This window comes from Myotis yumanensis, unplaced genomic scaffold, assembly GCF_028538775.1.
Source record: "Myotis yumanensis isolate MYYU_CA2020_CCGP unplaced genomic scaffold, mMyoYum1.0.hap1 SCAF_3, whole genome shotgun sequence".
Classification (NCBI taxonomy): Eukaryota; Metazoa; Chordata; class Mammalia; order Chiroptera; family Vespertilionidae; genus Myotis; species Myotis yumanensis.
The window spans coordinates 152,642,250-152,669,982 of NW_027223754.1; the positions used below are offsets into that span (position 1 = coordinate 152,642,250).

Sequence of the window (27,733 nt, forward strand, 5' to 3'; positions counted from 1 at the left end):
GGCGACGCGCACGCGCACGCACGCGGCGCGCACGTTGCTTGAGAACCCGGAAGTGCGAGGGAGAGCTGAGCCACGTGGGTGGAGCTGGAGCGCGGCTCGCATGGGGGAGTCTATCCCGCTGGCCGCCCCGGTGCCGGTGGAACAGGCTGTGCTGGAGACGTTCTTCTCTCACCTGGGTGTCTTCTCTTACGACAAGGCCAAGGACAATGTGGAGAAGGAACGAGAGGCCAACAAGAGCGCGGGGGGCAGCTGGCTGTCGCTGCTGGCGGCCTTGGCCCACCTGGCCGCAGCCGAGAAGGTCTATCACAGCCTCACCTACCTGGGGCAGAAACTAGGTACCTCCGCCCCGCCCCCCCCGTGACCCTTGAGGAGGAAGGAAAGGGGGTCTAGTCCCCTGTCGGCAGTGCCTTGGGTTCCCTGTTTCTGTCACTTCTAGTGGCAGGTCCTACTCGGCGCTCCCAGATCTCCTCCCACCGTTCCCTTCCTTCCCTCGGCTTCCACAAGCCCCGCCCACCGGCCGCCGCTGCGGATAGATTGGCGGATGGGGTGGATGCTCTTTGCCGGGCCGTGTCCCAAACCGCTGGATGTATCTGTTTTGCCCAGTGCATGGATTGGTGCCATAAGTGAGAAGTTAAGCAAACTCTGTCTCCGCTCTTCTAGCTAGTGACACTGCCGCCAGAGGAGCAAAAGTTGTTAATACCAACCTCGTTAGAGTTAATGAAGACAGTTGTCTGGCTTACGAAGGTTAAGGCCCCCGAGAGTTACAGATGGAGTCCTCCTCTCTTTTCGTAGTCCCTCAATAAATATTTAATGAACGAAGAAGTAAATGGATACTGGACAGGAAAGGCAAGAAATATGCCTAACACTAGCAAGAGGGGATTTACAGGGAAAATGGTAAACACTCTTATCATCCCATGATAAATCTTGCCCCTGATAATAAGATACAAGAGCAGACTCAATTAATTTAAACTAGCAGAAACAATGTAAGTAGATCAGAAGGAAATAACATATGTAAAAGCCAAGGCCTATGCATACAAGGTATTATTACTTATAATTATCAGTAATAAATATGAATCACAGGGCTTTCAGAGTTGTTTTAGTCCTTTGGCCTATTTTAGATCCTTTAATTGTCAGAGGCACAGGTTCCGGTATGAACAAAGGACACATAAATATAGAATAGAAATGTATAAATTGCGTGCAGATTCCATTTTGATTCCCCTCCACCCCCAATTTCCTCATATTGCCTGAAGGTGCCCATGTGTGTACATCTTGTTTTTAGTGAACACTAAAGGAGCAAGTCTTTCTGAGATCTTAACTGCTGCCTTAGCTATTCAACTGATAACTTGTTATTTAGTACGTTGACTCATTGGCAAAAACTGGTCAAATAGTTTCAACTTGTAGATTTTTTCTTCCTCTTTTTACAGTGGCACTTGTCACAGATTTCAATTGCTGTTGCAGTGTTATTAGTCCCCTTTTTACAGATTGGCAAATTGTGTACATGCAGTTGTGTGAGTGACAGAGCCCAAACCAGAATACCTGCTTTTAAACTGTCAGATTGTATTTGTATCCATGATTTATTTAAAATTTTGTACATCTATTATGATTTACATATATATATATTTATTTATATGTATGGGGAGGATTTTGACTGTAAAATTGAAGGTAGGTAAATTTTCTGGCAGTTTTGTTGTTTATAGATTCCCCTCCTCCTGAAGTGTGGAGATTGACCCCAATGCCATGATTCTTAATTTTTTAAGCTTATCTATGAAAATTTCATTAAACCTGTGGGCTTATTCCCCAGAAATATATACATGTAATACAGTTTTGCATATAATCTGAGAACATTCAGTTAGATTTCCTAAAGCCTAGTTATGCATCCCTATTTAAAAAGTTTGCTACTCTAGTTAAGTTGTATGTGACTGATTTTAGGTAAACAAAACTGGCTGTCCCGTGTATAAGATCATGTGTAAGACCATCATTGTCTCCAGCTTGGGTTCTGTGAAGTGGGCCATATTATCGCTGTGATTGGCTCTGCGTGGACCCCACCTTGCATGGATGAGCTTGAGCACTATGCCTTGAAATTGACCCACAGAGCATTTTACACTGGGAAACATGGCCAGGCACTGTTCAGGCTCCCAGGTGACCTGTCACTTCTATTCACATGTATAGTAAATGTGTAGGTTCCAGATGTTAATTTTAACTTTGTAAATACCTTACAGTTTTTTGGTATTGGATTGTTTGTGATATCAACATGCTTATACAGTACGACTTCATGATTATTGGGTTGACTCTCCATTTTCTTTTAGTCTTTATTGTTGAAAGTATTACATATGTCCCCCTTGTCCCCCTTCTTCCCCCATTGACCTCTTCTAGGCCCTGCTTTCACCACCCTATTGTCTGTGTCCATGAGTTATGCATATATGCATACAAGTTCTTCAGTTGGTATCTTCCCACCCACCCACCTTCCCTCTGGGATTCCACAGTCTGTTCCATGCTTCTATGCCTCTGGGTCTATTTTGTTCATCAGTTTATTTTGTTTATTAGATTCCACATATGAATGAGATCATGAGATACTTATCTTTCTCTGACTGGCTTATTTCACTTAGCATAATACTCTCCAGGTTCCTCCATGCTGTTTCAAAGAGTAAGAGATCCTTCTTTTTACTGCTGCACAGTATTCCATGGTGTAAATGTACCACAGCTTTTGTACCCACTCATCTACTGATGGACACTTGGGCTGTTTCCAGATTTTAACTATTGTAAATTGCACTGCTATGAACATTGGGGTACATATATTCTTTCTGATTGGTGTTTCAGGTTTCATAGGATATATTCCTAGAAGTGGGATCACTGGGTCAAATGGCAGTTCTATATTTAATTTTTTGAGGAAACTCCATGCTGTTTTCCATAGTGGCTGCACCAGTCTGCATTCCCACCAGCAGATTCCCTTTTCTCCACATCCTCATCAGCGCTTGTCATTTGTTGATGGTAGCCATTCTGATGGGTGTGAGGTGATATCTTTTGTCATTTTAATTTGCATCTCTCTGATGATCATTGAAGTTGAGCATTTTTTCATATGTCTCTTGGCCATCTGTATATTCCCAACTCTCCATTTTCTTAAAAAATGGTTTGTGTTGCCATTTGAAACATTCTCATGTTCTTCAAGTACTTTGCTAATCAAAATGTTTCTTTTAAAAAAAATATATATATATATACATATATATATTTAGTGCGTTGTGTGAGTGACAGCCCAAACCAGAATACCTGCTTTTAAACTGTCAGATTGTATTTGTATCCATGATTTATTTAAAATTTTGTACATCTATTATGATTTACATATATATATATATAAATATATTGATTTATTGATTTCAGAGGGAGAAAGATAGAAACATCAATGATGAGAAGATCGTTGATCGGCTGCCTCCTGCACGCCTCCTAATGGGGATGGAGCCTGCAACCTGGGCATGTGCCCAGACTGGGAATCGAACAGTAACCTCCTGGTTCATAGCTCGATGCTAAACCACTGAGCCACACCATCCAGGCTCGATGGTTTTTCTTTTTTTAAAATATATTTTTATTGATTTCAGAGAGGAAGGGAGAGGGAGAGAGAGATGGAAACATCAATGATGAGAGACTCATTAATCAGCTGCCTCCTGCATGTCCCACACTGTGGACTGAACCCTCAACCCGGGCATTTGCCATCATTGAACCCGGGACCCTTCAGTTCTCCGGCCAATGCTCTATCCACTGAGCCAAACCAGCTAGGGCTCTATGGTTTTCTTTAAAAAGCAAAACAAAAAGTTTATATGTATTTTTTAAACATTTAAAACATGGTTTAAAAAAGTGAGTCTTTTTGACCTCACTCTGTAACTGGTGTATATTGGCGACCTTAGCAGTGATTTCTGATTATAGATGTCTTTTGGACAAAGGACAGACCTGACAGGGAGCTTTCTGTTCCGGTCTTGGCTCACTTGTGAGAAAGTCTGGGTGGAGCCCTTGTCTTGGAGCCTTCTCTTGCCTTTGAAGGGAGAATATCTCTGTTTGGGGAAGGGTCAGTGACTCAGTGCCTGTGGAGGATTTTAGAAAGTCATACTTTTGTCCCCTTTGTTTCATTACTGGAGAGTTTCCTCAACCTCTGGCTGCTGGAATTTAGTGTGGTAGAAAATGACTTAGCTTGAGAACTGACATTTAAAAATTATCAAGAAGTTGTAGAATAAAATACCCAATTAGATGTTTTACATGCTCCTTGAATATACTTATACCTTGAAATTTCATGTGTGAGATAGACTGTTGAAATTTTGAGAAATAATGAGCACTCATAAATCAAAATATTCATATTTTATAAATTCAAAAAATTGAAAAGAGAAAGAATTCTGGTATCTCTGGAACACTAATCCTCATTGGATATTCCTAACCAGGCTAGTCAATAAATAGGATTTTGCTCCTGAGAGCTTTGAGAAGAGAGGCCTGGATAAAGAAATTGCATTGGTGGTCTGTCCCTTCCTTTTAAGTGTTACTTTACTTGTTACCACATACTAGTGATTGATGTTTATTGATAAGTTTTTAACGCTGTTCTTTGTTTTCATGTCATGCTTAACTCCCCTAGGTAAGGGCAATCTGATGAAAGAAGGTATCACGAAGGCCACACTGTTTAACACTGGAAGTGAGTACAGAGTTGAGGTCACCTACCTCTGTCAAATAGATAGCTATTCTTTTTACAGGACTTGAAACTCCCAATTTACCATAGAGTTTCAGAGGTCCAATTATGCAGTATTGAGCGTTTTCTTCTGTCAGTTATAAATGGAAGGGAAAGAGGTTAGCATGATTGAATATGTGCTTTGCTCTAGGTACATTACATACCAAATGTTACTTAATTTGCCTTCTTAGCAGCTTTATTACTAATTTTGCATTTAAAACAATAACTAAGGTTCAGAGTGGCTAAGTCATTCCCACATCACACAGCTTTCGAGTATGGAAGCTGGGATTTAGAACCAAGTCGGTCAGACTGTCGGAGCTTTTAGGTCTTACATGGTACTCTTTATTACCTTCCTAACCTAAGAAATTTTGTCCTAGACCTTGGCACGGAGGTCTGTTTATTCTATCCCGTCACTTTACAAAATCTGCAAAGCTAGACTAAGTGTGGGCATGGAAGGAAGGGAAACCCTCCAAGGTACAGTCCTGAATGGGATGTTGGTGTCAGTGTAAACCCACCTGTACCTATGAATTTTGCTGCTATTAGGAGAAATGATGTGAATGTTAGTCAGTCTGTTTAAGCAATATATTGGAGAAAACGGTTTTTAAGTGCTAGTTGTTTGTCTTTGGAATCAGTAGTAAGTAGGGTGACCAACCTTCTAGATTTGCCTAGGACTGCTGGGGTTCCTCGGACATGGGATTAAGGAAGTATTTACCAAGAATAACATTTTCAGTGCTAAAATCTGGAAAGTCATGGATAAACTGGGACAAGGTGGTTACCATAGTAGTAAGGGATATAAGATTAATTTATTTTTCCTGCCTTCTTTTCCTTTTTTTTCTTTTTGAGGGGGAGGGGAAATAAAACACTATAGGCAAAAAAAAGTGATTTAATATCCACCCACATCCTCACTTTAAAGCAGCGGTTCTCAACCTGTGGGTCGAGACCCCTTTTGCGGTCAAATGACCCTTTCACAGGGGTCGCCTAAGACCACCCTGCATATCAGATATTTACATTACGATTCATAACAGTAGCAACATTACAGTTATGAAATAACAACGAAAATAATTTTATTGTTGGGTCATAACACGAGGAACTGTATTTAAAGGGCCAGAAGGTTGAGAACCACTGCTTTAAAGTAATAGCATTCTGGGACTTAAACTATTCTTCCAATTCAGAATCCTTCTGTTTTGTCCTCTGATAAAAGGAGAGTTAAAGTAGATTTAAGGTCATCAAAAACAAAAACCTGGCCAAAGGATCATCACTTGATTTTTACATTTTCACTGCTATGAAACTGTCCATTTTTCTGTGTCCTCCAATCCAAACAGTCACGGCCACTTATAAAATGAAGGATATAAACGAGGATATGTTAACTGTTTTAGTGAACAGAATTTGTGAAGTGCTTTTATTGCATTTGATTGACTTCTGACATTTCACTTTCCCAGATTATAGGAAAGATCTGTGTATGTAGTTCGATTATTTCTTTCACATTTTTTATTTTTCAGTTACAGTTGACATAATATTATATTAGTTTCAGGTGTACATCCAGTGATTAGACATTATATAACTTACTAAGTGATCATCCCAATAAATCTCATCTGACATCATACATAGTTACTAGAATATTATTGACTATATTCCCTTTGCTGTACTTTACATCTCCATGACTATTCTGTAACAATCAATTTGTACTTCCCAGTCTCCCTCCCAGCTGGTAACCATCAAAATGTTCTCTGTATTGATGAGCTTGTTTCTGTTCTGATTGTTCGTTTATTTTTTTAGATTCAATTGCTAATATGTATGTACTTATTGCCATTTTATTGTTCCTATGTTTTATGTATTTTTTTCTTCTTAAAGAAAACTAACATTTCATGTAATGCTGGTTTGGTGGTGATGAACTCCTTTGGCTCTTTCTTGTCTGGAAAGCTCTTATATGTCCTTTGATTCTGAATGATAGCTTTGCCGGGTAGAGTAATCTTGGCTGTAGGTCCTTGGTTTTCATCACTTCAAATATTTCTTGCCAATCCCTCTGGCCTGCAGAGGTTTTGTTGAGAAATTAGCTGACAATCTTATGGAAAATCTCTTGTAAATAACGAACTGCTTTTCTCTTGTTGCTTTTAAGATTCTCTGTTTGTCTTTAACCTTTTGCATTTTAATTATGATGTGTCTTGATGTTGGCCTCTTTGGGTTCATCTTGTTTGGGACTCTGCACTTCCTGGATTTTTTGTATGTTTCCTTCATCATGTTAGGGAAGTTTTTCCACCATTTTTTTTTAAACATAGGTTTTCAATTCCTCGCTCTCTCTCTCTTCTCCTTCCAGCACCCCATGATACTGATGTTGGTATGCTTGAAACTGTCCCAGAGACTCCTTACACTATCCTCGTGTTTTTTGTGTGTGTGTGTGTGTGTATGTTTGGATTCTTTTTTCTTTTTGCCATTCTGATTGGATGTTTTTTGCTTCCTTATATTCCAAATTGCTAATTTGATTTTTGGTTTCATCTATTGTACTGTTGCTTCCCTGTAAATTACTCTTCATTTTAGTTAGTGTATCCTTAATTTCTGACTGGTTCGTTTTATGGTTTCCATGTCCTTTAATATGTTGTTGGCATTCTCACTAACAACCTTATAACCAGTGTTTTGAAGCCTACATCTAATAGATTGCTTGACTCCATCTTGTTTAGTTCTTTTTCTGGAGTTCTGTTCTTTCATTTGGGATATGTTTCTTTGTCTCCTCATTTTGGCAGCCTCCCTGTGTTTGTTTCTATGTGTTAGGTAGAGCTACTACATCTCCTGGACTTGGTAGAATGGCCTAATGTAGTAGGTGTCTTGTAAGGTCCAGTGGCACAGCCTCCCCTTTCAACCAAGCTGGGAATTCCCAGTGTGTGTCCTCCCACCCCCTATCAATGGTAGGGATTTACTCCCCAGGCCAATCAGCTGCAAGGACTGGCTTTGACCACCCACCCCTGTGGAGGATCAGCTGTGCAAGGGCCCACTTCATAGATCCGAGCTTACTTAAGCAGGGATCTGGTGTCTGCTGAATCTGCTTGTGAAAGTGGTTGGATGGTGTTTTGATCTGGTCTGAAGCTGTCCACTGGGTGTGCTGGCTCTGGAGCCTCCCAGGAGTTGCAAGCCAAGGTCAACTGCTGCCTGAGTTCTGCCCGGGGCCCCCCAGCATAAGCTACAAAGCCATCTGCCGATGGCTGCTACTTGTGCTGGGCTTGGAGGTGCCCAGGCAAGACCAAGGTATGAACAAGACCTGCTGCCGCTAGTGCTGGGCCCAGAGCCACTTAGTGAGAGGTATGAGGCACACTAAAGCCAGATGCTCTTTTGAGAGATTATAGGAAGGTCTAAAGCCTGAGCCAAGACAGGCCATATGGAAAAGTTACTGGAAAGAGCTTGGGTGGGGTAGGATCTCAGGGAATCACTAGGACAGGGTGAACAGTGTGAGCAAGGTTGGTGGAGTCTCAGATATGGCACCCTCCTGCTGGCTCTGATGGGGGAGGGCTCAGAAAAGAAACAATGGCCTCTGCCAGCACTTCTGTCTGGGAGAAAGCTGCCCCCTCCAGCTCTCGTCCTGATGCCAGACAATTCAGATTCTCCCCGGTATATCCCTGGTGCCTTTCCAGATGCTGCCCCAGTGCTAGAACTCAGAGAGAGTGAGTCCAAGTCTGTGTGAGGGCCCTTAAGAGGAACTGCCTGGGACTCCAGCAGCCTTCTGTCTCACTCAGCCTCCATCCCTGCTGGTTTTTACAATCAGAAGGTATGGGGACCTCCCTTCCTGGCACTGGAACCCTGGGCTGGGGAGCCTGGTGTGAAGCTGGGATCCCTCGCTCCTCAGGGGAGATCTCTGCAGCTGAGATATCCCTCCCGATTTTTTCCAGCACATGTGGGTGTGGGACCAGCCTGTGCTGTGTCTCTGTCCCTCCTACCAATCTCAGTGTGGTGTCTTCTTTATATTCTTAGTTGTAGGACTTCCATTCAGCTAAATTTCAGGTGGTTCTAAATGATGGTTGTTCTGTAGTTTAGTTGTAATTTTTATGTGGTTGTGGGAGGATGCAATAACACATTTACCTACACCACCTTCTTGACTAGAAGCCCAGATTCATTTCTTGAATCATAAGCTGGACAATGAATTAAAAACAACTTTGTGAAATCTTTCATTCATTAAGAGGTTATTTTTACAAATGCCTTGATAAATAATTTTCACTCCTGATATTTTAGAATAGTAATAAATTCACTCATTAAAGCCTTCTGTGTATATCAATAGAAAATTTAAACTGTCACCCATCTCTGAGGTTTATTTTTATATTTCCTAAGAATTACAGTTTTAAACTTGTCCTGTTTCTCTTCATTTTCCTAATGTCTTGCCTCTGACCCTTTGATGGTTAGCAGAATTGCTTAAGGCAACATTTGTGAAGCTGGCTTTATAACTGTCAGAAATATAGTTGATTATGTATTAATATAGAAGTAAGCAAATTATATCTATGCCATTTGATCCTTTTTGATTGTTGAAAAGGATATACTTGGTCTTATATTTTGCTGATTTCCTTTGGAACCCCTAAGTTACAGTAGCAGTTACTTATAATTGCTTGTTGCTCTTAATGATTCACAATGTGCTGCTTATTAAAACCTATATTGTCAACTTTGTCAAGAGTACTAAGCTGTTCTTTTTTTCCCCTGAGAGCTAGTAGTCTGTGTTCTTGTATGAGGGAGATCTTTGTGTATTTTCCATTTTCTGGTTTGAAAGATAAGATTAAAAGATGAGATTCAAAGGAAAATGTAACTCTAAAGCAGAAATAAAATTTGCTGATTTACTAGGAATAACAACAGTTTTTCATAATTGGGTGTTCTTGTTTGTTTCAAATACACTTATGTGGAAGGAAGGCTTTTTAGATCTAGGGTAATTATTCTCTGAAATTAATCTGAGTCCTCATTAAAGTGAGGTGGGTGGGAATTGGTGTGTGCGTAAGGAAACCAATCACAGGTCCATTGCTACACTAATGAGTGGTTCCAGGCAGTCATTTAACTTACTCTTCAGTGAAATTATCAACCTCAAAATATTTAAATCCCAAGCATGGAAATTAGAGAATATGGTCGATGCAAACTCACTGAGCTCAGCAGGTTCAGATCCTTTCCTTTTGAATGCTGAGAGGTATTTTGTACTTCTGCTTTCTCTTCCTTACCTGTCATGTGCTTATGTCATTTGCCTACCAGGGGGCCAGTCTTTCTTCAGCAGGAAGGACTCCATCCGAACTATCTATACTTCCCTGCATAACGAGCTGAAGAAGGTGGTGACTGGCCGTGGCACCCTGGGAGGGACCGCTCCTCACGTGGAAGAACTCCTTTCCCACCTGTCAGAGCAGCTCTGCTTCTTCGTTCAGGCGCGGATGGAGATTGCAGACTTCTATGAGAAGATGTACACCCTCAGCACACAGAAGTTCATCAATGCTGAAGAGCTCGTTGGCCTTTTGGACACCATCCTCAAGAAATACAGCTCCAGGTCAGTGTAGGTGAAGGAGGAGGGAGGGATAGAATGTGGCAGCCTCTGGATCCCATGCAGACTCTCAGTTTTTCCCCAAACTCTTATAAAAATCTATGATGACAAAACAAAGGAGAATAGCTGTATTGCTTTTGTATAGATTAATTAATTTACAAGTATGCATTTGGCACCTTCTTTGGACTTAGTTAACACCATCCTGGATGGATACTTTTCTAAGCAATAGTGAAAGACCAAAAATGAAATAAGTCTTAAAAGATGTATTATAAAAGGAGTTTATACAACCAAAAGAGAATCCTATATAATAAAAGGCTAATATGCAAATTGTCCCCTCCACCGGGAGTTTGACCAGGAGTTCGACAAGAGGGTGGGACTGGCTGGCCAACCTCCCGTGTCCCTTTTCACTCTGCCGGCCAGACCCCACCTGTGCATGAATTCATGCACTGGGTCTCTAGTTATCTATAAAATAATGTGATTTAAAAATATTTTTAAAAATATCTTTTTATTGATTTCAGAGAGGAAGCAAGAGGGAGAGAGATAGAAACATCAATGATGAGAGAGAATCATTGATTGGCTGCCTCCTGCATGCCCCCCACTGGGGATCGAGCCTGCAACCTAGGCATGTGCCCTTGACCGGAATTGAACCTGGGACCCTTCAGTTCGCAGGCCGACACTCTATCTACCGAGTCAAACCAGCTAGGGCTAATGTGATTTTTTAACAAACCACTGTTTGAATAAATGCCCTTTCAAAGTAATCACCTTGGTGACTTATCCACTTATTCCTCTCATGTACCTGTTACTTACAAGTACATGTGTTAGAAACTCCTGTATAATTGCTTTTGGCCTAGTGATTACTTTGAAGGATACCCCTCTTTCAAATATATGACTTTCTATATGTTTGCCTAAAAGAGAAAGGTAGATATGTTAACTTATATTCCCAAATGAAGGATAATACTTATCTGATTAATGGTCTGGGGAAGGGAGGTAAAGTGGGGGGATTAAAAGAGATTTCATGGAGGACGTAGAATCAGAGATGACTTTTAAGGGCAGGTAGGGTTTTGAAAGCAAAGGTAGGAAAGAAGGGAGCAGATGCTTTGAGATGAGAAGGTGATTTCAGAATACTGAAAGGCCTCAGAGTGAGGTACCTGCTGGTCTCTCTTCCTGAACTCTTGTCCTAGCTGTCTACTCATCAGTTAAGTCTCAGTTCAAATGTCAGGGAAGCCTTCTCTTCCATCCTACCCTTAGTCACTCTTCTGACCCCCTGATTTGTTTTCTTCACATTCCTTCTTGCCATCTGAAATTACTGTTATTTGCTCAGGGTGTGTTTTCTTTGCTCACAACTAGGATGTGAGCTCCATGGCAGCTTCTATGCCTTCAGCGCTTTGAACAGAGCCTAGCACATATAGGTGCTCAAAAGGTGTTTGTGGATGAATAAGTGAATAGTTGATAAATAGTGGGGAACCCTGAAAGGTTTTTGAAGATGAGAGTGTTGTGTTCTCATCCTTATCTTAAACTGACTCCTATGGCACTGGTGGGTCGGATGGGATGGGATGGTAAAGGGAGTGGTCACAGGAGGGAAGGTTAGTTCAGCAGGCTAGTATGGTAATCTGATCAGTGATAGGGCCTCGTGGTTGCAAGACAGTGGCAAAGGAGATGAGGACAAGAAAAGTCTACAAGTCTTGGCAACAGGATAGTGGGAATAATGAGAAGTTTCTTGTCAAAGGTGATTTGGTGGTTTTGCACCTTAAATGATAATATTATTTACAGAATTGAGAAGTCAAGAGGGGCTGGCTTAGAAGGAAGGTAGTGAGCAAAATTTAGAGCAATTTGAGCTTGAGTTGCTAGCATATTTTCAAGAAGAGGTTCATTAGGTAGTTGGAAATGGATCTAGAGCTCAGGTGAAAAAGCAGAAACAAAACAATGAGATCATCTGTATGGAGAAGTAGACTTGTTTTTTGGTTTCAAAACTAACATATCAATGTTTCTGCTATACAGCAAATTGATTTTTAAGCTTGCAGGAAAAATGGGGGGAATACTTTTATATAACTATTTTGAAGGAAACTAGTACATACTGAACAACTACTGTATGTTAGGTACTGTGTAATACTCTTTTATATGATATCTGCTTTGAGGTATAGGTGTAGATAGTTCTTTTATGGAGTCTCAGAGAAGTTAAGTATGCCCAGGGCCATGCAACTTATCTTGAACGCCTTCTCTGTGACCCCAGAGCCCCTATTCTCTCTGTATGCATTATTGTTTGTATCAATAGTGAGATGCTCTTTATCCAGTCCAGGTAAATAATTCATCTCTGTTGATCGTTTTGCAAGTCAATAAACAAGGTCTGTTTTTATTTTTTGAATAAACAATAAGACAAAGTAAGATTATGAAGTAATAGTCTTCTGTCATAGTAAGATGGAAAACATTGTAAGCACTTACTTCCCCTGCAAAGAATAAGGGTTGTATACTGGGCAAAATCATGTAATGTGCATCTTTCCTCTGAGCACAGATAGTTTGGTTAATATATTATGTTTTTATCCTTCCTTTATAAAGTTTTTTCCTAGTTTTTTTTTTTTAATTTTGTAATTTTTACTCATCCAGAAAAGTTGCAAGAATAGGATAATGTATATAGAATTGTAATATGACCAGTAAATCCCATTCCTGAGTATATTTATGCCCAATGAAAAATACAAAATGAGAACATATGCCCACACATAAAAACTTTTACAGGAATGTTCATAACAGTATTATTGGTAATAGCCAAAAGGTGGAAACAACCCAAATACACATCAATGAATAAATAAATGTGGCATATCCATACAGTGGGGTATTATTCAGCAAATAAAAGGAATGAAGTACTACATGCTAGAACATGGATGAACCTAGTAAAATTATGCTACATGAAGGAAGGCAGTCATAAAAGATTATATATTGTGTCATTCCATTTATATGAAATTTGTGCAAGAGGCTTGGCCCTCACAGCCGTAGTGGCTTGCCTTGGCCCTTGCAGCCACAGCAGCATGCCTTGGCCCTTGCAGCTCTGGCTTCATCCGGAAGGTCATTTGGAAGGACGTCCGGAAGATTGTTCGGTTGTCCAGTCTAATTATCATATTATGCTTTTATTAATATAGGTAGATGTCCAGAATAGACAAAATCATAGACACAGGAAGTAGATTACAAATTTGTAGACACAGAAAATGGTTGCCAGGAGTTGGAGGGCTGGAGGGAGAATGAGGAGTGACTGCTAATGTATATATGGTTTCTTTTTGGGGCTATGAAACTGTTTTAAAATTATATAGTGGTGCCGAACCGGTTTGGCTCAGTGGATAGAGCGTCGGCCTGCGGACTCAAGGGTCCCGGGTTCGATTCCGGTCAGGGGCATGTGCCTTGGTTGCGGGCACATCCCCAGTAGGGGCGTGCAGGAGGCAGCTGATCGATCTCTCTCATCGATGTTTCTAACTCTCTGTCCCTCTTCCTTCTTCTCTGTAAAAAATCAATAAAATATATATTTAAAAAAAATAAATAAAAAAAAATAAAATAAAATTATATAGTGGTGATGGTTATACAATTCTGACTATATTAAAACCATTGAATTTTATACTTTAAAGTGTGTATGTTACATATATGAGTTAAATACCAGAAAAACTGTTGCTAAAAAAAATTGTACAATGAACACATTCTTTCTCTAGATTCACAGTTATTAAAATTTTGCCACACTTGCTTTATTTTTCTCAGTATATAATTTTATTTTCCTGAGTTGTTTGGAAGTCAAATGCGAACATCATGCCATTTCACTCCTAAATACTCAGTTGGATCTTCTAAGAACCATACAAAACTATAACATAGTTTCCACACAAAAAATTTAACACTGATTTCTGCCATCATCTAATATAGAGTCCATATTCAGATTTCCTCAGTTGTTGTCTTGTATTTTTGAACTTGTGATATATTCTAAATTTTCTTTTTATTAATTTTAATAGGTAATACATAAATATGGGTCAAAATTTATGAAGCACAAAAGAATTCATAGTGAAAAGTCTACCTGCTGCCCCCTGTCCTTTAGCCACTTAATTCCCTTCCTAAGAAGCAATAAATGTTAGCAAGCTCTTCCTGTCATGCCAATAGTCCATGCATATAAATATACACATTTTCTTTTTATAAACAAACTAGAGGCCCGGTGCATGGATTCATGCATGGGTGGGGTCCCTCAGCCTGGCCTGTGCCCTCTTGCAATCTGGGACCTCTTGGGAGGATGTCAGATTGCCGGGTTTCGGCCTGATCCCTGCAGGCCAGGCCCTACGGGGATCAGGCCTGGCAGTCCGACACCTGGCAGTCTGACATCCCCCCAGGGATGTAGCAGTGCTGAAGTGGCAGGTGGCCAGGGAGGAGCCCCAGCTGCCGCCGCCCGGTAGCACTGCCAAAGAGGCAGGAGAGGCTCCCGCCGCCCCAGCTGCGCTCGCCAGCCATGAGCCCGGCTTCTGGCTGAGCGACACTCCCCCTGTGGGAGTGCACTGACCTCCAGGGGGCAGTTCCTGCATTGAGCGTCTGCCCCCTGGTGGTCAGTGCATGTCATAGCAAGCGGCCGACCAGTCATTTGGTCTTAACAGTCACTTAGGCTTTTATATATATAGATTTTACATGTGTACAAATTTTCTGTTTGTAAATGTATTCTTTCTCAAATCTGATTTATATATGTATATATTTATTTAAATAAAGTAATTGTTTGAAAACCAAAAACTAAAGTACAGTTGGAGATAATGATTCTCAAGGGGAAGAGATCTCATGTGGTGATTCCTAAAGCTAATGTGAGAGTGGTTTGCTGACCCATCTCCGAGCTTAAGAAAATACTAATTCCTGGGCCCCTCCTCTCTTTCCCTAAGAGGGTAAAATTTAGTGATTCTGGATTGGGTGCCCCGAAATGTGTATGTTTTAAAAGTTCCCTGTGATACTGATATACAGTCTGCATTAAAATGATTGTTTGGAAAAATAGGAGAAAGATGCCACTAGGATACACGGAGTATTGAACCTTACAGATATATGTGCCTGGGTGTATGTGTGAATGTGTATGTCTCCTAGGAATGATTTAGCTGTTTTCGTTTTTATCATATTAAATTTGTGACCTATCTATCATCTTTGAATGTTCTTTGAAATATCCCTCTTCTCAAAGGCTTGCAGATTTCTCCCATTTTCTGCAAAAGCCTGAATTACATTCTTGAAACTCCAAGGGCAGCACTTGGCTGTGCTCAGTAGCCTTCTGATTGGATGCTGATGGAATCCGATGGAACTGGGTGGCAATACCATGCATGGTCAATGGGTGTTTTCATCAGCAGTCTCCATCTTCCACCCATGCTACCTTTCTCTAATCATTAGGGAATTACTAATCACAGTTATATGAAAGTCAAATGGCATGATGTCCACATTTGACTTCCATGATGTTCGCATTTGATTTCCTAGCCTGAAAACTATCTACATTAGAGGCTGTGGGTTAATTTGAACAACATAAAATTCCTTAGTTAAGAAATTCTAAAAAATTGAAATCCTGTATAATATATTGATTTTCTTTTGCAAGTGGGATTATTTTAGGTATAAATAAACATGATTTGCCCTTTGCGGGGAATAACATCCTTTTTTCTACAGTTTTTTTGATTTGGCATCTGTGCTACACCAAGCACATTTCTTTTATGGCCCCAGTGTTCTAGAAAAATAATTCATATTTTGCTATTCTGTTGTATTGAATGAGTTAATCTTTTTTCCCAAAGGACCCAATTTATCTTTCAGGAAATGCTTACTTGCCCCAATATATCTGATCTATGTCAGAACACTTATAAAAAATGGTGTGAATTTTTCATCTTTTAAACCGTGGAATGCTTTTGTATTAAAAAATTAACAAGCATGATATATAGCACGGAGTCTAAACCTCTGGTCCTGATTTGAGATGCAGATCTTGTGTGAGTTATTACAATGTTCAGCCTGCTTTCAAAGATGAATGGAAAGCATGTTTGGTTTTTTTTCTCTACAAGCCAGTGTGTTTGAGTAGAAAGGTGTTAAAGGTTTCCTCTTTTGGTAAACATTGCATTATTATACAAATACAAATCCCGTTTAAGAATCACAGTCATTTATGATGCTGCCTTTCAAATTGAATAATTAACATTACTCATATAACAGTTTTTGTGTGCCTTCTAGAAGAAAAAACATGAACTTGGCTCGTTTAGGATGAGAGTGTCTACTATTCCTTGAATACTCTTGAGGAGCAATGGAACTGGATTTCTCTCCAAGGAAGCATCAATGAAATGTTTTTTGAGTCTGTAGAATTTGTTTTGACTTTATTTACCTGTTTCATACGGTGAGCATAAAAGAAAATTCTGGCTAATTTTGTTTTGTTTTATGGTCAAAACAAAACTGGTAGAATTAATGCAAATTAGTATTTACTGTCCTAAATCAAGAATATAGCTTTTAAGAAATAATGCTTTTAAAGAAGTCAGCAATTATTCATACATTAGAGAGCTTTTAAAAATCCCTCTGGCCAGATCCAAAGACAGAGAAACAGTGATCAGACTATCAATCCCCAGAGGGAAAGTAGGGGAGGGTGGGGGTAAGGGGAAGAGATCAACCAAAGGACTTGTATGCATGCATATAAGCCAAACCAATGGACATGGACAACAGGGGGATGAGAACATGAGTGGGGGTGAGGGTTGGGGGTTAATGGGGGGATGAGGACACATTTGTAATACCTTAACCAATATAGAAATTTAAAAAAAAAATCCCCTCTGGTATGGGAATAACACACCATTCAGTAGCTAGAATTTTATAGCTAGAATTTAAAAAACTTTTTTTTAGTTTCATAAAACTTTTGTTTGCATTTTTTATCTGAATGCTTCAAATGGCAGAATTCTCACCAAAGGCAGAACTGTGATTTATTTAGTCTTTATGCCCTTATTTTCTAAAGAAAAAGATTTGTGATGGATGATAAGACTTAATGAAACAGTTGTGTGTATAGTTTAACAGGGTTAATTATCCCTCACTGAAAATTTCCTAAGCAAAACCAATAAGAGTGCAGTTTCTGTGAGATGCCTTCTACTCTAGACACTTGACATGCCTAATCTTAACAGTGCAGACTGAAGGCCTTTTGTGATCTTGCCCAGCCTACCTTTTCAAATTCATCTAAGGCCCATCACATGCCTCAAATTGCAGCCAAACTCTTAGTAAAGAGGAAGAAGCCTTAGAGAAATCTTTCCCCATTTCCTACTTTGGTTCATATTACTTATTTTGCTTAGAATGTCCTCGAATTTGTAGAGGAGGCAAAATATCTTTTTTCTCTATCCTTCTAAGTTCTCAGGCGGGGTCCCTTTAACAAAAGACAGATTGCTCTAGCTGGTTTGGCTCAGTGGATAGAGCATTGGCTTGCGGATTGAAGGGTCCTAGGTTCGATTCTAGTCAAGGGCACATTCATGATCCCCAGTGGGGGGCGTACAGGAGGCAGCCGATCAATCATTCTCTCTCATCATTGATGTTTCTATCTCTCTTTCCCTCTCCCTTCCTCTCTGAAATCAATAAATATATATTTTAAAACACACACACACACAAAAGACAGATTAACAAGAGAAAAGCATACAAACGTATTGAATATAAATTTTACATGACAGGGAAGCCTTCATAAGAAATGAAGACCCAAAGAAGCTGTTAAACTTACGTGTTTTTGTGCTAGATTTGAATGGAGAGTCGTGGGAAAATGTACTAGGATGAAAAAGGGTGGGAGCCAAGTATAGTAAACTGAGGGTAACAGCAGGCCTGTTCATTCAGCTTCTGCTCTGTGTCCCTTATTCTTGGGAGATAAGGATGCTCCTTTACTCAGGGAATGAGGATGGCACCTTTCACTTGAGACTTTTATGACCTGAATCAGGGAAGGGTCAGAAGTCCTTCCTGGGCATGTGGGTTTCTCAAATTCATTCAGTATAGAAATTGTTAAAGATTCTGCTTACCTTGGTTCAGTCATCACTTTAAATGGAGACTAGCCAAGAAATCAAAAGGCTAAGACTCGGAAGGGCAGCAGTGGGAGAATTAGGAAAGATCATCAAAGGCAAAGATGTATCATTAGAGAGACACGGCTAAGAGCATCCCACACCCTCACATTCCCAATTACTATGTACAAATGTAAAAGTTGGACAATGAAGAAGGCTTAAAGGGAAAAAAATTGATCCATTTGGAATACGGTGTTGGAGGACAGCTCTACAGATACCTTGGGCAACCAGAAAGACTTAACTAGTAGGTCTTAGAGCAATTTAAGCCTGGAACGTCAAGGGAGGCAAAAATAACAAAACTGGAACTGTCCTACTTCAGGCACATCATGAGAAGGCAGGGTTCTTTGGAAAAGACAGTAATGCTGAGATAAATAGAAAGCAGCAGGTAAAGAGAAAGACCAATTATGAGATGGAATGACTTCATAAAAGAAGCCTTAGGCGGTTTGGCTAGGTGGATAGAGCATTAGCCTGTGGACTCAAGGGTCCCAGGTTTGATTCCGGTGAAGGGCATGTACCTTGGTTGCGAGCACATCCCCAGTAGGGAGTGTGCAGGAGGCAGCTGATCGATGTTTCTCTCTCATCGATGTTTCTAACTCTCTATCCCTCTCCCTTCCTCTCTGTAAAAAAATCAATAAAATATATTTTAAAAAAAGAAGAAGCCTTAGGCATGAGTCTATAAGAGCTGAACAGAGGTATTGAGGACAGGATGTTGTGGACATGACTCATCATAGGGTCGCCAGGAATCAGAACTGACTCAGCGGCATGTGCCATATTTTTGAGTAGCATGTTCTGAATCCCATCACATGGTTCTATCATATATCATTTAGCTATTGCCACAGTCATTCTGTATAAGCACCACCCCAAATTTCACACTTACAGGCTAGCAGGTCTATTTCGAGAGTTGCGTACCTGGGTTAATCTTAGCTGGGTCGCTTAACACTGTTGGTCTCACTAGGCTTGGCTTATTGCTGTGAGCTTTGAGCTTAGTCTGCTCCACAGTGTCTGAGCCCCAGGTTAGAGAGGGATCAGCTATTCAGTGGCCATGGCCAAAGTTCAAAAGAACAAGACCAGCCGACCTCATTTTAAGCCTTTGCTTTCATCCGATCTGTTAACATCTCTTTGGCCAAAGAAAGCCACATGGCCCAGTGCCTCCACAGTCCAGGGTGGGGAAAAGGCACTCCTCTTCGGGTGGGAGAAGCTCCAGAGTCACATGGCAAAGGGTGTGGAATCAGCGGTGGTTACAGATTGGGACCAGAAATATAAGCCCTCATCGTCACATAGCTAAATTGTACCTGCTCCTTTTTTTTTTTTTTAATCCTACCTGCTCTGTAAGCTTTATGGCTCAACTCAAATCCTGTCTCCTGTACAATCTTTCAACCAAAGGAATTGCTCCTTCTTCTGAACAAATGTGTATCCATTATAAATACCTCCTTCTAGCATGGAGGGTTCTGCAGGGCAAACTTCTGGCTAATTCATCTAAAAACTAGTAAACTAATTGTTTTAAATGAGAGGATATTACAGGGTTTTTTTTTATTGTGGTAAAATATACGTAACAAAATTTAGCATCTTAACCATTTTTAAATGTGCAGTTTTGTGGCACTTAGTGCATTCCCATTGTTGTGCTACAGATTTGTTTTTAATCAGGCTTCTGACTCCTCACATGCATGGCTTGTTTTGAAGGAACTCCTTGATAGGGATTTACAGAGGAAAGAACGCATTTGTGCATGTACACTTTCTCTTTTTGTGGCCTTTTAAAAAATTGATTTGGGGCGGGGGGGGGGGGGAGAAAGAGAGAGAGAGAGAAGAGAGAGAGAGAGAGATTGATTTGTTCCATTTATTTATGTATTCATTGGTTGATTCTTGAATGTGTCCTGACTGGGGATCGAACCTACAATCCTGGCTCATTGGGACTATGCTCTAACCAACTGAGTACCTGGCCAGGGCTTTTTAAAAAGCAGATGTTCTATGCAAATAGTTGTCAATTTATTCTGTATTCAGACTCATTTAAGCTTGTTGCCATAGCTGAGATGTATATTTTTGGATTACAACAATTTAACAGATTCCCCTATAGCAGCAATTTTCTATCAGTATGCTGCAAGAACTTTTAAAACATGCAATACCTGGCTGTTTAGTCAGGGGCACTGATCTCTTTTCTCTTAGATTGTCAAATTTTAAAAAATCACAACAGCCATCTGGTGTGAATAAGTCAAATTATACCTGTTGTTGTTGTTTTTTGTCAGATCGGAAAAATATGTATTTTTTTGGTGTGCCACAGAATTTTAGTAATTAGTTTATATGTGCCAAGAAATGAAAAAGTTGCAAATTGCTGCCCTATAGTGTGGGTTGTGAATAGGTATGAAGCACACAGCAGAATGGAAATGGGGGAAATGAGACATCCTAATGCTAATCTCAAAGTCTTGGCAGAATAAATTTAAACATGTATTTTTAGCTCTTCTTAAAACTGAAAAATAGCTTCAACATTCACATGCATCCTAATAAATGTTGAGTATTTAAGCACTTTTAGTATATATTTATACTTGTTCAGAATTTTTCCTGAAGATTTGTAAGATAATTCATGTTCTTTCAAGGAGAACATTAGGGATATAAATGATGATTTCCAACTGGAAGTAGAAAAATAACAGAGTATTATTTGTGGTAGCATTTTCTCCAATCTCATGCCATTTTCTGTGATTAGCAGTCTTGCTGTGTTTCTAGTTGCTTGGTAAATTTTCCTGATATCCACGATTATAGAATCTTGTGTTGCTTAATGCTCATTAAGTGTTAAGGGGCCTTAGCCTTTAGGCCAAGGGTGTAGAGCATTTCTTACAATTCAAAGATTTTGTGTGTCTGTGTTAGACTTTCTTAATGTTTATTCAGAAGTATGTCATGTTTGAATAGTCCAAATTAGTTAATTACTTAAGCACCTGAGTTAGAGGATTTGAGATCTGTTTCATCTTTCTGATTCTTTGAGTATATTATTAGACTAGCTTTTCCACCCATGTTTTTAGCTTCTCTATCTTGAGGGTAAAATGCAAGTAATAGAAAAAACCCAAAATGATGTTGTTGTCGTGGTGTGAATAACTACATCCTGTTGATCACGTGACAATCAGTTCCTGTCTTATAATGTCCAACCTAGTATGGCTCTCTTAACCATAATCCCTTTAATTAGTGTTTAAATACATTTTTAAAAACCCTAGATATACTTGTGATAATTTTTTTCCTAATTGTTTAAAAGATAACTAGCATTTTCCCTTTCAACTGGGGTCAAAACTGAGCTGTGTAAGAGGCTTCTGTCTCATTGACAGTGAAGCAGTGAAATCCCATGGGCTCAGGCCTGTAAATCATCTCCTGGGTTGCCTGGATATGCTCAGTAAATGCTCGATTCTGTCCATATCTTTCAAATGGGTCACTTGCTAAGCAGATTCCTGCAACTTTGGCAGATGCTTTGGATCTTTAGGAAGAATATAAGGGCTTGATATAGGCACCTTGAGAAGGGGGGTGCACCAGACTCGGCAGACACTAAACCTCCCTTGGCGCTTCTCAGAAAAACAAAAAAACAACAAAAAACTGAGCAAGAAAGCTCTAAGTGGAGATTCCATACAGAGATGATCTCCTCAGCCATTCTATTTCATTGTTACAGAACTTCACTTAGATCATAAGCAACAGGCAGAATCAATGGGACAGAAACTAGGGTTCAATTCTTCTATTTTTAAAAATATATATATTTTATTGATTTTTTACAGAGAGGAAGGGAGAGAGATAGAGAGTTAGAAACATCGATGAGAGAGAAACATTGATCAGCTGCCTCCTGCACACTCCCTACTGGGGATGTGCCCGCAACCAAGGTACATGCCCTTGACTGGAATCGAACCTGGGACCCTTCAGTCTGCAGGCCAACGCTCTATCCACTGAGCCAAACCAGTTAGGGCTAGGGTTCAATTCTTAACACAGTTAGCACATACACTGAATTTTACTATGTACCACGTGTTGTAGATAAAAGCATGAAAAAGTAGGCAGGTTTTACTTCCCCTCAGAGAGGAGCTCAAAGCAAAGGTAACCATATGTCCCAGTTTGTCTGATAAATTATATGATTAAGTTACTAAAGAGGAAGACAGGTATTCAGAAACTAGAGGATATAATTGAGGGGGCGGGGATGGGTGACTCTGAAGAGGAGACCTGAAGTACAGAAAAAAGTATTGATGAAAAAGGGTCACGCTCTCACTGACCTCAGGGTCTTTGCACTTGCCCTCTTCCCCCTCTGCTGGGAGGGAGGATACTCTCACATCCTATCCTCTTCCCCCTCAACATTGTTACTACAGGTAAAGTAGACTGTTTTGCAAACAACAGGTAGCAATTCTTGAGTCATAAAATTAATTTAGTGAATAGTAATTCAATTAAAAATATACATATCTATATATATAAAAACCTAAGTGACTGCCTAACCATTCGACCATCTGACTGGTAGCTATGACACACAGTGACCACCAGGGGGAAGACACTCAATGCAGGAGCTGCCCAGCTGCAGTGACTTGGCAGCTGCGGTTCTCGGGTGATGCATCCGGAACCAGAGAGGAGGGAGCCCAATTCTGGGGTGTGTTACCCAAGAACTGCCCTCTCTCAATCCAGGACCCCTCGGGGATGTTGGAGAGCTGGTTTCAAAAAGCCTTTTATTTGTATATGTGTGTGGTGTGTACTTAGTCACAATATAAAACGTACTTCTAACTGTAGATCATGGTCAAAAAAATTTTTTTAAACATTTTGTCTAGAACAAGTAGAAATGAAACCACCTACTACCTTGACCTTCTTTATGATATTGCATTTCTAATTATTTACTTAATGTCACTATTTCTTTAGTGAGTAGAATGGGAATGTGGCTCAAGCTAATAAGGGACCAGATTATTCAAGCCTTTTTAAGGATTTTAGATTCTACCCTAAGATAAATGGAAAATGACTGAACTGTTAGATATTTTTTGTTTAGCTACATTTTATTTTTAACCGTGATTAAATATATAAAGGGAATTTGGGAACTAGGATTGAATGAGGGCTTTCTGGTAAATGTTCTGCTCCTTTAATAAACATTTTTTTATTATATACTAGGTTTCAGGAATAGGTTTATAGTCTATACTCTACTCTGAAAAACAGGTTTAATAATACTTATGGAGTTACTGTGAACATTAAGTAAGTTTAGCATATTATGTACACAGTCAAGAGATGTTTTAGTGACCTTTTCATTACTTGCACCTCTTTAGGACCACATCCTGAAAGGAAGATGCCTTGTTTTGATGATAATGTTAGTTATACAATTACCAGAATAAATAAAATAAGTTGAGAATGATAGCTAATTTAATTTCCCTGTATTTGAAAAGAAGGTAGCTACTACTCTCATTTTTTTAAAAAGCATCAGGCTATTGCCATAGGAGAATATGATGATGACATAATTCTGAAATGGTAAAGTTATGTCAGAATGAATTTTTAAAAAACATGTTTTAATTGATGTTTTTAGAGAGAGAGGAAGGGAGAGGGAGAGAGAAACATCAGTCAGCTGCCTCCTACACACCTCCTACTGGGCACTGAACCTGCAACCCAGGCATGTGCCCCAAAGGGAATCAAACTGGTGACCTCTCAGTGCATGGGATGATGCTCAACCAACCGAGCCACAACAGCAAGGGCCAGAATGAATTTTTTAAATAATTGAACATGGGATCCTTCCATTTTTCCATCCCCTGCCCCCAAGTGTAATATTATTTATCTGACCACATTTCTTTTTGAGGGCAGAAAACGTGAACATGGAGTAATATTTCCACTTATTTCTATTAATTTCCCTTCCCCCTTCAGATTTCACCACCCAATCCTCAGCCCTTTGGAAAGCAGTTTCCAGCTGGAAGTCGATGTCCTGAGTCATCTCCTGAAAGCCCAGGCTCAGGTCTCAGAGTGGAAGTTCCTGCCGTCGCTGGTTAACTTGCACAGCGCTCACACCAAGCTGCAGACCTGGGGCCAGATCTTTGAAAAGCAGCGGGAGACCAAGAAACATCTGTTTGGAGGGCAGTCTCAGAAGGCCGTTCAGCCCCCACACCTTTTCCTTTGGCTGATGAAACTCAAAAACATGCTTCTTGCCAAATTTAGTTTCTACTTTCATGAGGCACTGAGCCGACAAACGACTGCTTCAGAAATGAAAACGTTGACGGCAAAAGCCAACCCAGACCTGTTTGGAAAGATTTCCAGCTTCATCAGGAAGTACGATGCTGCCAACGTGTCTTTAATCTTTGATAACCGAGGGTCTGAGAGCTTTCAGGGTCACGGCTATCACCACCCCCATTCCTACAGGGAGGCCCCCAAGGGTGTGGACCAGTATCCAGCCGTGGTGTCTCTGCCCAGCGACAGGCCTGTCATGCACTGGCCCAACGTCATCATGATCATGACGGACCGCACCTCCGACCTGAACAGCTTGGAGAAAGTGGTTCACTTCTACGATGACAAAGTTCAGAGCACCTACTTCCTAACCCGCCCAGAACCCCACTTTACCATTGTCGTCATTTTTGAGTCAAAGAAATCTGAGAGAGACTCCCACTTTATTTCCTTCCTCAATGAGCTCTCACTTGCCCTTAAGAACCCCAAGGTTTTTGCAAGTCTGAAACCTGGGTCCAAAGGTTAGCAGGTTATCTGTGCGAAAGGTTTTCAAGAGAAGAAATTGTGTTAATTGCTCTAATGATCTACAATGGGCTGTGATTAGGGTTTCGATCCATCCATGCTTCTTCCAGAGCTAAATTAAAGACAAAGCCTCCCTAATTGTGTTGCACACTTTATATGCAATTAAGGCCAATTAAGTAAAGTATCCAAAGGGTAATCTAGGCTACAGTATATCTCTGTGGTACAGCAAAGTACTCTCAGTATTTTCTCCTGTTTTCCTGTATTTTATGTAGACTGAATATTTATTAGCCTTTGATGTTTCTTTCCAGATGTTTCTTTCCAGTCGTTTTATATTCCAAACATTGTGTTCTAATGCCATTCCAAACGCCCTCTCCTTTCCCCTCCCACCCAGATGAGTAATTGGGATCAGATATTAAATGGCCATTTTAGAATTAAGGATTATATGTTTCCTATCTCATAAACTAGCCACTTAACATGAAGTTACTAGTTTTATGATTCCGATCTACAAATGAATATTTTTGATGCCAAAATTAGAGTCTTGGTGAGAAATGTCCGCCAGTTATTAAAGTTGAAGGTAAATCAGAATAGTAGGATAACATCAGATCTTACCAGTTCAGAAGATCCAATGGCAACTTTAATAGCCATGGGTTCTTTTGGGGTGATCTACACACCTAACTGCATTTGTTTTTACCCTTATAAAGTTTGAATGTTTCACTCTATTTTAAAGTCAGCATAAGCCGTTATGTGGGATATTTTCACAGAGTATCTGCTTGGCTTTCTGTTTATCACCTTTCTGCTGAAATGTATGTTCATATTTGGCTCTACCCTTGGTTATTTTTAGGCTGAAAAAGCATGCAGTCTTGGTTTTTCAGCCACTCTTAAACATTCATGTGACTCAGCCTACTTTCATAAAATCAAAATGGAATCGCTGCACTTGTTAAAAATCAATTGTGCATTCAAAGGACCTCTTCATACTTGTGTAATCAACTCAGTACTTAAGCACATCTGAACTTGGGATTCGTGTCTATCTCCTCCAAATATTTTTAGAAGTAGTGCTACATCTTAACACATGCTGCCTTAACCCTTTTCTTCAGTATGTGTTCAGGAGGAAGAAGGCATAATGGAGCTGTGGAGACCTTCACCTCTAGCTTATTGATTCAGAATAAAAATAAGCCACAAAGAGTAATTGAGTTATTATTTGATATTTCCTTCGAAGCTTGTGTGTCATGTAATAGTCCAGTCAGTCCTGTTTCTCATGATTGCTCAGAGCGACCACAGCAGACAAGTCAGCAGCATTGGCCGAGATCAGAGGAGCCCCTCCGAGTCCAAAGGAGGCTCCCCTGAGTCTGGACTACTTGGAGTAGAACCCACTGACCTATTTTCTGGGGAGAACATGTGCTTTCTTTTCTTTTTCCCTTTTAAAAAAATAAAAGTCATATGATTTGTAAAAAGCCAGTTTGCTTTAAATAGAAAGTAGTGATTTACCTCTACATTTTATTCACTCAGGTTCTATAAAAATCTGAACAGACTGTACAACTTTGACCTTCCATAAAACATTGAAAACAATTGGAACTAAAAAGTTAAATCATTTTTCCTCCCTTTTGTGCTTTGCTAAGAAGCTGAAAAACATTCCTTGGCATGCATGTATTTTTTTTTCCTAGATAAAACCACCATTAGCCTTAAAGAAAATATGCTTCATTATAACATGGAGAAGAGTGTAAATAAACATATATACAGTACTTAAATACTCGCCTAGAACACATTTGAATTGTATATTTATTTTTAAATATATTTTGGTTCAGGCCAAGAAACAAAGTCACTTTACTCTGAGATTTGTCCTCTAAATTCAGTAATGAAGTGATCTGTAAAGTGTATGTTTTGCTAATTGGAAGAGTAAACCTGCATATTTCCCACAGACTGCTTATTTTGAAATTTGTTTCTAAACCACAACTTGATTGATTCTTATGGGTAACCAAGAGAGTGGTCAACACTGAGTTAGTGAGTCCATCAAGGAGTGTTGCGTGTTAGGATGCTGTTTGAACACAGGGTGAATGTTTACCACTGTCTTCTCTGGGGTCCAGCCTGGTATCTGACTGTATCTTTTAGGGAGTGTGTGAAAATAGAGCCTAATTCTTAACAGAGGAACCAAAATCCTTTACATAATCACTTTGCACATTTGGACATACTGGAGAAAATTTACTTTCAAGAAAGAAAATAGTTGGTAATTCACTGCACTCCCAGGAGAGTCAGATGAAGTTTAAAATACTGTGTCCACCCTTAGATCCAGCAGCAAAAGTGCAGTTTTGTTTCTTTGGCAAGTCAGCTTGACTTCCTTATCTGTAAAATGGGGATAAGGAAATGTGGGCTCTTTTTCAAAGACTATGTAAGAATGGGATGAGATCATGGAGTGTAAAAAAGGCTCAGAAAACATACTTGGGTTTGAAAGTTGTATCAATAAAAGATGGACCGCTCTTTCCTTAAACTCAAGGCCTCTCCTGTTCTCATTTTTCTCTTCAGGTCTGTGACAAAACTGTGCTGAGTCATAAGTTTGAACACACTTAACTAGTGTAGAAGAGGAGGCAGATAAGTGCCTAAGCAACCCACCCACTTTTCTTAATTTAGAATCTTCGTGGTTCTTTGTTCCTAAGTTTTTTTGGTTGATGGATAGCATCACTCAGTCCTTCTATATCCAAACTGTTTTGTTTTTGTCAATTCCTCAGAGAGGTGTGTTAAAGTCTCCAACTGTGACTGTGAATTTGTCCTTTATGTCTGTCAGTTTTTGTATTTTGAAGCCCTTTTATTAGGTTGGTACACATTTTTAATTTTTCTGTCTTTCTCATGTATAAACCACTTATAAAATTTGCTGCTTTATCTCCATTA

General features: G+C 39.9%; 1 protein-coding gene across 1 annotated transcript; it reads left to right on the forward strand.

The window, feature by feature from the left end:
* The first annotated feature begins 64 nt into the window (after positions 1 to 64).
* On the forward strand, positions 65 to 27,733 carry KICS2 (KICSTOR subunit 2). The gene is made up of 3 exons (XM_070409809.1): positions 65 to 335; positions 9,908 to 10,193; positions 24,041 to 27,733. The coding sequence occupies exons 1-3, from the start codon at positions 101 to 103 to the stop codon at positions 24,855 to 24,857; spliced, it is 1,338 nt and encodes a 445-aa protein (XP_070265910.1). The 5' UTR covers positions 65 to 100; the 3' UTR covers positions 24,858 to 27,733.

Bases quoted from the DNA above. Each gene is read 5' to 3' on its own strand.
- KICS2 (XM_070409809.1), top strand. From the start codon at position 101: ATGGGGGAGTCTATCCCGCTGGCCGCCCCGGTGCCGGTGGAACAGGCT. The intron at 336-9,907 runs GTACCTCCGCCC...TTTGCCTACCAG, and splicing joins CTACCTGGGGCAGAAACTAG to GGGGCCAGTCTTTCTTCAGC. The intron at 10,194-24,040 runs GTCAGTGTAGGT...TTCCCCCTTCAG, and splicing joins CTCAAGAAATACAGCTCCAG to ATTTCACCACCCAATCCTCA.